The 12,248-nt window shown below is 54.7% G+C and overlaps 1 protein-coding gene across 1 annotated transcript; it reads left to right on the top strand.

Moving 5' to 3' along the window:
- The first annotated feature begins 248 nt into the window (after positions 1-248).
- LOC127260495 (uncharacterized) lies at positions 249-1,706 on the top strand. Its single transcript, XM_051288226.1, has one exon. It carries the CDS (start codon positions 249-251, stop codon positions 1,704-1,706), a length of 1,458 nt encoding a protein of 485 aa, XP_051144183.1.
- The last annotated feature ends 10,542 nt before the right edge of the window (positions 1,707-12,248 follow it).

The following is a 12,248-nucleotide window of genomic DNA, read 5'->3' as shown; positions in this document are numbered from 1 at the left end:
TGGTCCGAACCCACCCCTCCTGCGGACTTCGTCGGAACCGCTCCCTGTTGTCGCTCTGTCGACGGAGTCGCATCCGAGCAGAGGGGTGTGCGTTTTGAACCAGGCTGCTGATCCTCCGTCTCTCCAGCGGATCCTTGGAGACAGTGACGGCGGCCACAGGCTCTGCCGCCAACCTTCTCTAGGCCGATCACCCGCAGCATCTCTCGTCAGCAAGTAAGTTCCTCTCGTCGCCCTTCTGCTAGTACTCGATGACAGACACCTACATTCTGGTCTGGAATGTTCGAGGAATTGGTAACCCCAGGGCTCAACGGGAGGTACATTGGCTCTGTAAGCAACACCGTATCCGCCTTCTCATCATCCTTGAACCCATGGTTCTGGCGGACACTGCTTTCTTCTGCCGGCGGTTTGGTTTCTCTCAGATGCTAACCAACACGGCTAATTCTATCTGGATTCTTGCTGATGATTCTTATACACTGGCGCCTATATCGGAGATCGATCAGTGTCTTCATGTGCAGGTATCATCTCCACAGATTCGCCGGCCTTTTCTTTTATCTGGCATATATGCGAGGTGTTCTATCACCCAGCGCCGCGAGCTTTGGTCTTTCTTACATGACACCGCGATTTCGTCACTGGGATCCCCCTGGCTGATTGGCGGTGATTTTAATGCCATCGCCGATATATCTGAACGGAAGGGCCCGGGTCGGCCTAAATTGCGCTCTATTCTGGATTTCTCGACCGCAATCCTCGATGCGAACCTCATTGATGCTGGTTTCGAGGGCCCCCCGCACACATGGACCAATCGGCGGGTTTGGGAGCGCCTTGATCGCATTCTTTACAGCTCTGCCTGGGAGGATTTTGCGGAGACAACTCGAGTCAGGCACTTACCGCGGATGCATTCGGACCACGCCCCGCTCTTGGTCCGTTTCTCGCATGAACGGCACCGCCTAGCCTCTGCATTCCGGTTTCAGAACATGTGGACTAGACACCACTCTTTTCAGGACCACGTCCGCCAGAGTTGGGCTGTCCCGACGGGCACCACCGGTCTCCTCAACCTGCGATTGAAACTCGGACGCCTCAAGCAGGCTCTGAAGTGGTGGAACAAACAGGTATTTGGTAATGTGTTTCAGGTACTTGCAGCAGCAGAGAAAGATGCTGAGGAGTGCGAAGCGGATTTCGATCGGGATCCCTCTGACGCCAACCTCCTCCGTCGTCAACGGAGCGCAGCAGCCTTGACACATGCGATTTCTCTTGAGGAGGCCTTCTGGAAACAAAAAGCAGCATGTCGCTGGGCAGTTGAGGGAGAGCGAAACTCCAGAATGTTCCACTCCATGGTGAAGGAACGGCGTCGGCGGGCTACGCTTTTCTCGATGAGGGACGGTGCTCGTACCCTCACTGATCACTCAGCCATTAAGCAGTCAGCTATTACCTACTTCTCCGAGATGTTTGGTCAGCCTGACGATGCAGACACCTCGGGGATGGATGCACTGGCGGACCCTCCGCCTCAGGTTCCTTTGGCTGAATGTGCTCGGTTGCTGGAACCACCAACACTTGCGGAGGTTCGTGCTGTGGTTTTCTCTCGATTGACAAGGACAGTGTGGCTGGCCCTGATGGCTTTTCCGCCGCTTTCTATCAAACGTGTTGGGATATTATTCACGAGGATGTTTTCGATGCTGTTCTGGATTTCTTCTCGGGAGCTCCTCTTCTGAAGTTCTATACGGCAACGACACTTGTGCTTATCCCCAAGACGGACGGGCCAGTCGCTTGGGCTGATTTTCGGCCTATCAGCCTCTGTAATGTGAGTTCTAAGATCTTCACGAAGTTACTCACTGTGCGACTTGGTCCGCTACTGCCGCAGCTTCTGTCGCCACACCAGAGTGGTTTTGTCAAAGGTCGGGCAATTGCAGACAATATTTTGCTGGCATCGGAAATGGTACATGATCTCAATTTGAGGGGGGACTCGCACAATTTGCTGCTGAAACTGGATTTGAATAAGGCATACGATCGGGTATCGTGGCGGTTCTTGCGACATGCCCTTACCAGGTTCGGTTTCCCGCCTCATTTTATCACCTTGATTATGAATTGTGTCGAGCATGCTTGGTACTCGATTCTTGTGAATGGGGACTTGGGCGGTTTCTTCTTCCCTCCTCGCGAGGCCTCAGGCAGGGAGACCCCCCTGTCCCCGACTCTCTTTGTTTTGGCTGCAGATCTCTTATCTCGCGGCTTGGAGCGCCTATACAATCGGTACCCGGACCTGTACTATCGGTGTCGTGGTCGGTTCCGATTGACGCACCTAGCCTATGCGGATGATGTTCTCATCTTTGCCAATACCCGTGGTGATCGAATCAGCCTCTTGACGGATTTTCTGACGACGTATGCGCGAACTACTGGCCAGATGGTGAACTGTCAGAAAAGTCAGCTGGTATTTAGCCGCCGATGCCCGGAGAGGGTCCAGCGACAGCTTCAGTCCGTCACTGGTTTCGGCAGGGTTGGACTTCCCCTTACGTACCTCGGCGCCCCGCTCTATGTGGGCAATCGGCGTAATATCCTCTACGAAGACCTACTTGGGAAACTGCGGCGATATCTGCAGCGTTGGGACCGCTCCGTTCTCTCTCACGGAGGTCGCTTGCAACTGATCAGAAGCACGCTCTTCTCGCTTCCCCTTTACCTCCTACAGGTCCTTAACCCCCCCCAGGCTGTCCTACACTCAGTGGAGCAGCTCTGTGCTCGTTTCTTCTGGGGCTCCTATCATGGCCACCGTCGCCGCCATTGGATTTCCTGGATAGATGCGGCGAGGCCCCAGGACGAGGGCGGGCTTGGTATTCGCCGCCTGTCCGACATGGTTCGCGCCTTCTCGCTTAAATTGTGGTGGCGTCTCAGAGATGGTTCCTCTCTTTGGGCTCGCGCGCTCCAGCATAAATATTTCCGCAGCTCCTTCCCGGGTCTCGCCCCCTGCCGGAACTACGACAGCCCGGTCTGGAAACGTCTTTGCCAGATCCGCGATGAGGCACAGACGCAGATCACTTGGAACTTGGGGCGTGGGGACTGTTTCTTCTGGTATGATACTTGGTGCGGCGATCGCCCTCTCTGCACTGACCGCCGGGACCGCCCTCCGCCGATTCGGGTGAAAGAGATGTGGGTTAACGGGTCGTGGGATTTGACGCGCCTTCAGGCCTACCTTCCGGCATCCCTTGTTCAGCGGGTCTCTGCGATTCCTTTTGACCCCCTGATAGCGGATCAGCCGATATGGAAGGCTTCGGACACAGGTACTTTTACTACTACCTCAGCCTGGGAGATGAGCCGGACAGCCGGGGCTCGGAGTTGGCTTTCCTGCTGCCTCTGGTCGCCACTACTTACGCCTACGATGTCGGTATTCCTATGGCGTTTATTTCGCCGTCGGATACCTGTTGACGAGGCCCTTTGGAGGCTGGGTCTCCCTATTGTTTCTCGCTGCCAGTGCTGCAGTGAATCCGAGACTTTTGCACACTTATTCTTCTCGTCGGCGGTTGCCCAGCGCGTGTGGCGCCATCTTGCCGACCTATTCCGTATCCGAACCCCGCGGACACATGCGCCCCACCTGATGGTCTCTGCTTGGCGTCTGTCCTCCCCACATGCGCGGAGCATCCGTACCTATATCCCACTTCTGGCCTTCTGGTTTCTTTGGACGGCACGGAATGACGCCAAACACCGAGGTATCCAGATTTCCTCTGACAGGATTATTTGGCGTATTCACTCTCATTTGCAGGTGTTGGGCCGTGCTGGCCTCCTTCAGCGACAGCACTGGCCTGGGGAGGTGCACTTAGCCTCCACTCTCGGCCTTCGCCTCCCGCCTCCGTTCTTCGGCCGGCCGCCGGTCATGGTACGCTGGGAAGCCCCGTCTCCAGGCTGGTTCAAACTCAACACTGATGGGGCATCGCTCGGGAATCCAGGCGCCGCTGGAGCCGCGGGCGTCATTCGGGATGCCACCGGCGCCCCAATTGTGGCATTCCAAGTTCCCCTTTTGAATACGACGAACACTTTGGCCGAACTGCAGGCGATTCGATCTGGAGTGGACCTGGCGGTTGCCCGCGGCCTCCTCCCTCTCTGGATCGAGACGGACTCGGCCAGCAGTATCTCTCTCATCTCCTCCTCGACGGGACACTGGACTCTCCAGCCTTGTCTCCACCACCTGCGCCTACAGCTTCGCAGCATCGAGTGGAGGATCTCTCATATTTTCCGCGAGGGCAATAAAGTGGCGGACAACTTGGCGAACACCTCTGTTGCCCTTCCTCATATGCGGATCCTTGAGCCGGCGGACATCCCAGCGAGGACCCGTGGCCTCATCCATGCTGACGCGGCGGGCCTTCCGTGCTTTCGCTTCCGTTAGCTTTTATTTGCTTACACTCTTTATTTACATTTGCAGCACTTGTACCGAACTTTGCAGAACTACGTATGGCTTGATCCCGTTGGGGTACGTAGGCAGCTCTTTGAGCCCAGCCAAAAAAAAAAAAAAAAAAAAAAAACCCTAAACCCTAAACCCTAAACCCTAAACCCTAAACCCTAAACCCTAAACCCTAAACCGGCCAAAAGGTCAACTGTCAGAAGAGCTCGATTGTTTTTAGTCGACGATGCCCGGGGGAGGTTCGGGAGCAGCTTCGGTCAGTCACGGGCTTCAGAGTGGCTGACCTACCCCTTACTTACCTTGGTGCGCCCCTCTATGTGGGGAATCAGAGGAACATATTGTATGAGGAGCTTCTGGGGAAGCTTCGGAGGTATTTGAGCGGCTGGGACCGGGCTGTATTATCACATGGAGGTCGATTACAGCTTATCCGGAGCACACTCTTGTCCCTACCACTATACTTACTTCAGGTCCTGCATCCTCCGCAGTCGATCCTTCATGAGGTTGAGCAGATCTGCGCGCGTTTCTTTTGGGGCTCGTATCATGGTCATCGCCAGCGTCATTGGATTTCATGGACAGATGCGGCACGACCGCAGGATGAGGGTGGATTGGGAGTTAGGCGATTATCGGATTTGGTTCATGCCTTCTCCATGAAGCTTTGGTGGAAGCTTCGAGAGGGTTCTTCATTGTGGGCGCAGGCGATGCGGCACAAGTACTTCCGCAATTCCTTCCCGGGGAAAGCCCCTTGTCGGATATACGACAGCCCGGTGTGGAAGCGCTTGTGCCGTGTTAGGGAGGAGGTCCAGCTACAGATATTTTGGACGCTAGGTCGAGGGGAGTGCTTCTTTTGGGAGGACAGATGGTTCGGGGAGCAGCCCCTTTCGACCTTCCGGGGAGACAGCCGGCCGCCTCCGTCGATACTGGTCCGGGATATGTGGACAGAGGGGTCATGGGATATTGGGCGACTACGTGCTTATCTTCCGGAGGCTTTAGTACAGCGTGTTATTGAGATCCCCTTCGACAGGTTGACAGAGGATCGGATGAGTTGGATGGCTTCGGCATCCGGTACATTTACTACCTCCTCAGCTTGGGAGCTTTGTCGGGACACAGGGGTACAGAGCTGGCTTTCGGGTTTACTATGGTCGCGGATCCTGACCCCGACGATGTCGGTCTTTTTGTGGAGACTGTTTCGGCGGCGTATACCGATGGATGAGATCCTTCAGCACTATGGGATCCCGATTGTATCGCGCTGCCATTGTTGTCATGCGGAGATAGAGACTATCTCACATGTCTTTATTGACTCGGGAGTTGCCATGAGAGTTTGGGGGCACTTCGCAGCATTATTTGGGATATCGTTGCCAGAGACACACACTCCGCATTTGTTGGTGTCATCATGGAGACTCTCTTCGACGCGTTCTCAGAGTATTAGGGCGTATGTTCCATTGCTGGTATTGTGGTTCATTTGGACAGCTCGGAATGACGCGAAGCACAGGGGGCTTCGAGTGTCTTCCGAGAGGATCATCTGGCGGATTCATGCGCATTTACAGACCCTATGGCGGGCTAGGGTCCTTCTGCGTCGACATTGGGAGGGCGATTTCCATATTGCTGATGGGCTTGGATTTCGATATCCCCCTCCGGTCCCTCGACCTCCGATTATGGTGCGTTGGGAGGCACCGTCCCCGGGATGGTTCAAGCTTAACACCGATGGTGCTTCGCTTGGCAATCCCGGGGCGGCGGGAGCGGCCGGTCTTATCCGGGATTCGGCCGGAGCAGTGCTCGTCGCATATCAGGTTCCGATCTCACACGCGACGAACACTCTGGCAGAGCTGACAGCGATTCAGAGGGGAGTTGGGATTGCGATTGATCGCGGATTGGTGCCGTTGTGGATCGAGACAGACTCGACGGCATGTATTTCTCTGATCTCCTCCTCGATGAGTCATTGGTCGCTTCAGAGGTGTCTTCTTACTCTTCGCATGCGCTTACGGGATACGACTTGGAGGATCTCGCACATTTATCGGGAGGGGAACCGTGTTGCGGATATTTTAGCGACGACGGCGGTCTCCCTTCCGACGGAGCGGATACTTCTTCCGATGGATCTCCCTCGGGCGACCAGAGGCCTCCTTCGAGCGGATGCCGACGGACTTCCGAGCTTCCGTTTCCGATTGTAGGCCTCGTCATGGTATGACTTTACTTACTCACTGATACTTTGGCTTGATTGGCTTAGTGTTGATTGGTGTTGATGCCTTAGGCATTTTCCCTTAGGATAGATACTTTGATTACCTAGGCCTGTCATGCATGTTTGTTTACTTGGACTATGTAGCTCTACTAAGAACTACGTATGGCTTGATCCCGTTCGGGTACGTAGGCAGCCCACCTTGGGTTCAGCCACTGCTATATAGTTAAAAAAAAAAAAAAAAAAAAAAAAAAAAAAACCCTAAACCCTAAGCCCTAAGCCCTAAGCCCTAAGCCCTAAGCCCTAAGCCCTAAGCCCTAAGCCCTAAGCCCTAAGCCCTAAACCCTAAACCCTAAACCCTAAACCCTGAGAAATCCTGAAAAGAAAGGGCCCAGGTCGCCCTAAGTTGCGCTCTATTCAGGATTTCTCAGCGGCTATCCTTGATGCGAATCTTATTGATGCCGGTTTTGAAGGCTCCCCCCATACATGGACAAATCGGCGAGTTTGGGAGCGCCTCGACCGCATTCTCTACAACACTGCCTGGGAGGATTTCGCTGAGACGACTCGTGTCAGACACCTCCCGCGGATGCATTCGGACCACGCCCCGCTCTTGGTCCGATTCTCGCATGAACGACACCGCCTTGCCTCTGCATTCCGGTTTCAGAACATGTGGACCAGACACCACACTTTTCAGGACCACGTCCGCCAGAGTTGGGTTGTCCCGACGGGCACCACCGGTCTCCTCAACCTGCGACTGAAACTTGGACGACTCAAGCAGGCTCTGAAGTGGTGGAACAAACAGGTATTTGGGAATGTTTTTCAGGTATTGGCAGCAGCAGAAAAAGACGCAGAGGAGTGTGAAGCGGAGTTCGATCGGGATCCCTCTGACGCCAACCTCCTCCGCCGTCAGCGTAGCGCTGCGGCTTTGACGCATGCGATTGCACTGGAGGAAGCTTTCTGGAAACAGAAAGCAGCCTGTCGGTGGGCGGTCGAGGGAGAACGGAACTCCCGTATGTTCCATTCCATGGTGAAGGAACGACGCCGGCGGGCGACAATCTTCTCGATGGCTGACGGTGCTCGTACCCTCACTGATCACTCAGATATTAAGCAGTCAGCCATTACCTATTTCTCTGGGATGTTGGGACAGCCTGATGATGCCGACACATCGGAAATGGATGCCTTGGCAGACCCACCGCCCCAGGTTCCGCCGGCCGAGTGCACTCGGTTGCTCGAACCGCCTACACTTGCGGAGATTCGTGCTGTGGTCTTCTCGATTGATCAAGATAGTGCGGCTGGCCCCGATGGCTTCTCTGCCGCCTTCTACCAGAAATGTTGGGAGATCATCCGGGAGGATGTGTTTGATGCTGTACTGGATTTCTTTTCGGGAGCCCCCTCCTGAAGTTTTATACAGCGACGACTCTTGTACTTATCCCCAAGAAGGAGGGGCCACTTGCATGGGCTGATTATCGGCCTATCAGCCTCTGTAATGTCAGCAGTAAGATCTTCACAAAGCTACTCACCACGCGCCTTAGCCCTCTACTGCCGCAGCTTCTATCGCCGCATCAGAGCGGCTTTGTCAAAGGCCGCGCGATTGCGGACAATATCCTGTTAGCATCGGAGATGGTCCATGATCTTAATCTGAGAGGGGACTCGCACAATTTATTGCTGAAATTGGACCTTAACAAGGCGTACGATCGGGTGTCATGGCGGTTCTTGCGGCACGCCCTTTCCAGGTTCGGTTTCCCGGCTCACTTCATCACTTTGATTATGAACTGTGTTGAGCATGCGTGGTACTCGATCCTTGTGAATGGGGACTTGGGTGGCTTCTTCCCCTCCTCGCGAGGCCTTAGGCAGGGAGACCCCTTGTCCCCGACCCTTTTTGTCTTGGCTGCAGATCTCTTATCACGAGGCTTGGAGCGCCTCTACAGCCGTTTTCCGGATCTGTACTATCGGTGTCGTGGTCGGTTCCGGCTGACGCACCTTGCTTATGCGGATGATGTCCTCATATTCGCTAATACCTGTGGCAATCGCATCAGCCTTCTGACCGACTTTCTGACGACTTACGCACGGATTACTGGCCAGAAGGTGAACTGTCAGAAAAGCCAGCTTGTTTTCAGCCGCCAGTGCCCGGAGAGTGTTCAACGACAGCTCCAATCGGTGACTGGTTTTGGCGCAGCTGAACTCCCTCTTACATATCTTGGCGCTCCCCTCTATGTGGGCAATCGGCGCAATATTCTTTATGAGGAACTCCTTGGAAAACTCCGTCGTTATCTGCAGCGTTGGGATCGGTCGGTTCTATCTCACGGGGGTCGATTACAGTTAATCAGGAGCACTTTGTTCTCGCTCCCCCTCTATCTGCTGCAGGTACTTTGCCCCCCCCCAGGCGGTACTTCACTCTGTGGAGCAACTTTTTGCTCGTTTTTTCTGGGGCTCTTATCACGGGCACCGCCGCCGCCATTGGATCTCCTGGGCGGATATTGCACGGCCACAGGAGGAGGGTGGGCTTGGCATTCGTCGCCTGGCCGATACGGTTCGGGCCTTCTCGTTTAAACTGTGGTGGCGACTCAGAGATGGCTCCTCCCTTTGGGCTCGCGCGCTTCAACAGAAATATTTTCGGAATTCCTTTCCAGGACTTGCACCCTGCAGGAGCTACGACAGCCCGGTTTGGAAGCGTCTCTGCCAGGTTCGAGCTGAGGCACAGACTCAGATCACTTGGAATTTGGGGCGCGGGGACTGCTTCTTCTGGTATGATATTTGGTGTGGAGATCGTCCGCTATGCGCTGACCGCCAGGACCGCCCTCCGCCGATACGGGTGAAAGAGATGTGGGTTAACGGGACGTGGGACTTGCCGCGCCTCCGAGCTTACCTCCCTGAAACCCTTGTTCAGCAGGTCTCGGCGATTCCTTCTGATCTCCAGACTGCGGATCAGCCGATCTGGAAGGCCTCGACCACAGGTACTTTCTCTACAACCTCAGCATGGGAGATGAGCCGAACAGCTGGAGCACGGAGCTGGCTCTCTTGCAGCTTGTGGTCGCCGCTTCTTACTCCTACAATGTCGGTATTCCTATGGCGTTTATTTCGCCGTCGGATACCCGTCGATGAGGCCTTACGGAAGATGGGCCTCCCTATTGTCTCTTGCTGCCAGTGCTGTCGGGAGTCTGAGACGATCGAGCACTTATTCTTCTCGTCGGCGGTTGCCCAGCGCGTGTGGCGCCATCTTGCCGATTTATTTCATATCCAAATCCCGCGGACACATGCGCCCCACCTGATGGTTTCCGCTTGGCGTCTGTCCTCCCCACATGCGCGGAGTATCCGTACTTATATACCGCTCCTGGCCTTCTGGTTTCTTTGGACGGCACGGAATGACGCCAAACACCGAGGTATCCAGATCTCATCTGACAGGATTATCTGGCGTATTCACTCGCATTTGCAGGTCTTAGGCCGTGCTGGCCTCCTTCAGCGTCAGCACTGGCCTGGGGAGGTGCACCTAGCCTCTAGTCTCGGCCTTCGCCTCCCACCTCCGGTTCTTCGGCCGCCGGTCATGGTACGCTGGGAAGCCCCGTCTCCAGGCTGGTTCAAACTCAATACCGATGGGGCATCGCTCGGGAATCCAGGCGCCGCTGGAGCCGCGGGCGTCATTCGGGATGCCACCGGCGCCCCACTTGTGGCATTCCAAGTTCCCCTCTCGGATACGACAAACACTTTGGCTGAACTGCAAGCGATTCGATCTGGAGTGGACCTGGCGGTTGCCCGCGGCCTCCTCCCTCTCTGGATCGAGACGGACTCGGCCAGCAGTATCTCTCTCATCTCCTCCTCGACGGGACACTGGACTCTCCAGCCTTGTCTCCACCGCCTGCGCCTACAGCTTCGCAGCATCGAGTGGAGGATATCTCATATTTACCGCGAGGGCAATAAAGTGGCAGACAATTTAGCGAACGCCTCTGTTGCCCTTCCTCACACGCGGATCCTGGAACCGGCAGACATCCCTACGAGGACTCGGGGCCTTATCCATGCTGACGCGGCGGGCCTCCCGTGCTTTCGCTTCCGTTAGCTTTTATTTGTTTACAATTTTTATTTACTTTCCCAGCACTTGTACTGAAATTTGCAGAACTACGTATGGCTTGATCCCGTTGGGGTACGTAGGCAGCTCTTTGAGCCCAGCCAAAAAAAAAAAAAAAAAAAAAAAAAAAAAAAAAAAAACCCAAACCCCAAACCCCAAACCCTAAACCCTAACACCTCCCTCCTGGTTTGGAATGTGCGAGGGGTTGGCAACCCCCGAGCTCAACGAGAGGTACATTGGCTCTGCAAGCAATACCATATCCGCCTTCTTATACTTCTTGAGCCTATGGTTATGACAGACGTTGCATTCTTTTGCTGGCGGTTTGGTTTCTCCCAGATGCTTACCAACGCGGTCAATTCTATCTGGATTCTTGCGGATGATTCCTATAAATTGGAGCCTATTTCGGAGATCGATCAGTATCTTCATGTGCAGGTTTCATCTCTGCAGCACCGCTGGCCCTTTCTTCTCTTTGGAATTTATGCGCGATGCTCTGTTACCCAGCGCCGTGCTCTCTGGTCTTTCCTACAAGACACGGCAACTTCATCATCGGGGCCCCCTTGGGTGATCGGCGGCGACTTTAATGCCATCGCTGACATATCTGAATGGAAGGGTCTAGGTCACCCTAAGTTGCGCTCAATTCAGAATTTCTCAGCAGCAATCCTTGATGCGAACCTTATTGATGCTGGTTTCGAGGGCCCTCCACATACATTAACAAATCGGCGAGTTTGGGAGCGCCTTGACTGCATTCTCTACAGTACTGTCTGGGAGGATTTTGCGAGACGACTCGAGTCAGGCACCTCCCGCGGATGCATTCGGATCACGCCCCGCTCTTGGTCCGGTTCTCGCATGAATGACACCGCCTTGCCTCTGCATTCCGGTTTTAGAATATGTGGACCAGACACCACACCTTCCAGGAACACGTCCGCCAGAGTTGGGTAATCCTGACGGGTACCACCGGTCTCGTCAACCTGCGACTGAAACTTGGACGCCTCAAGCAGGCTCTGAAGTGGTGGAACAAACACATGTTTGGTAATGTTTTTCAAGTATTGGCGGCCGCAGAGAAAGACGCAGAGGAGTGCGAAGCGGACTTCGATCGGGATCCCTCTGATGCCAACCTCCTCCATTGTCAACGTAACGCTGCGGCTTTGACACATGCGATTGCATTGGAAGAGGCTTTCTGGAAACAAAAAACAGCCTGTCGGTGGGCGGTCGATGGAGAGCAGAATTCCCGTATGTTCCACTCCATGGTGAAGGAACGGTGCCGGCGGGCTACGATATTCTCGATGGCGGACGGTGATCGTACCCTTACCGATCACTCAGATATTAAGCAATCAGCCATTACCTACTTCTTTGAGATGTTGGGGCAGCCTGATGATGCAGACACATCGGGAATTGATGCCCTGGCGGACCCTCCGCCCTAGGTTCCGCCAGCTGAGTGCGCTCGGTTGCTAGAGCCGTCGACGCTTGCGGAGGTTCGTGCTGTGGTCTTCTCAATTGATCAGGATAGTGTGGCTGGCCCTGATGGATTCTCTGCCGCTTTCTACCAAAAGTGTTGGGATATTATCCGGGATGATGTTTTTGATGCTGTACTGGATTTCTTTTCGGGAGCTCCTCTCCTATACGGCGACGACTCTTGTGCT

This window comes from Andrographis paniculata, unplaced genomic scaffold (assembly GCF_009805555.1).
Source record: "Andrographis paniculata isolate CXL003 unplaced genomic scaffold, ASM980555v1 Contig62END, whole genome shotgun sequence".
NCBI classification, from domain to species: Eukaryota; Viridiplantae; Streptophyta; class Magnoliopsida; order Lamiales; family Acanthaceae; genus Andrographis; species Andrographis paniculata.
This window is presented reverse-complemented; position numbering and strand designations above follow the sequence as displayed.

What these genes read in the sequence shown, in the direction of transcription:
- LOC127260495 (XM_051288226.1), top strand. Translation starts at nt 249, where the DNA reads ATGACAGACACCTACATTCTGGTCTGGAATGTTCGAGGAATTGGTAAC.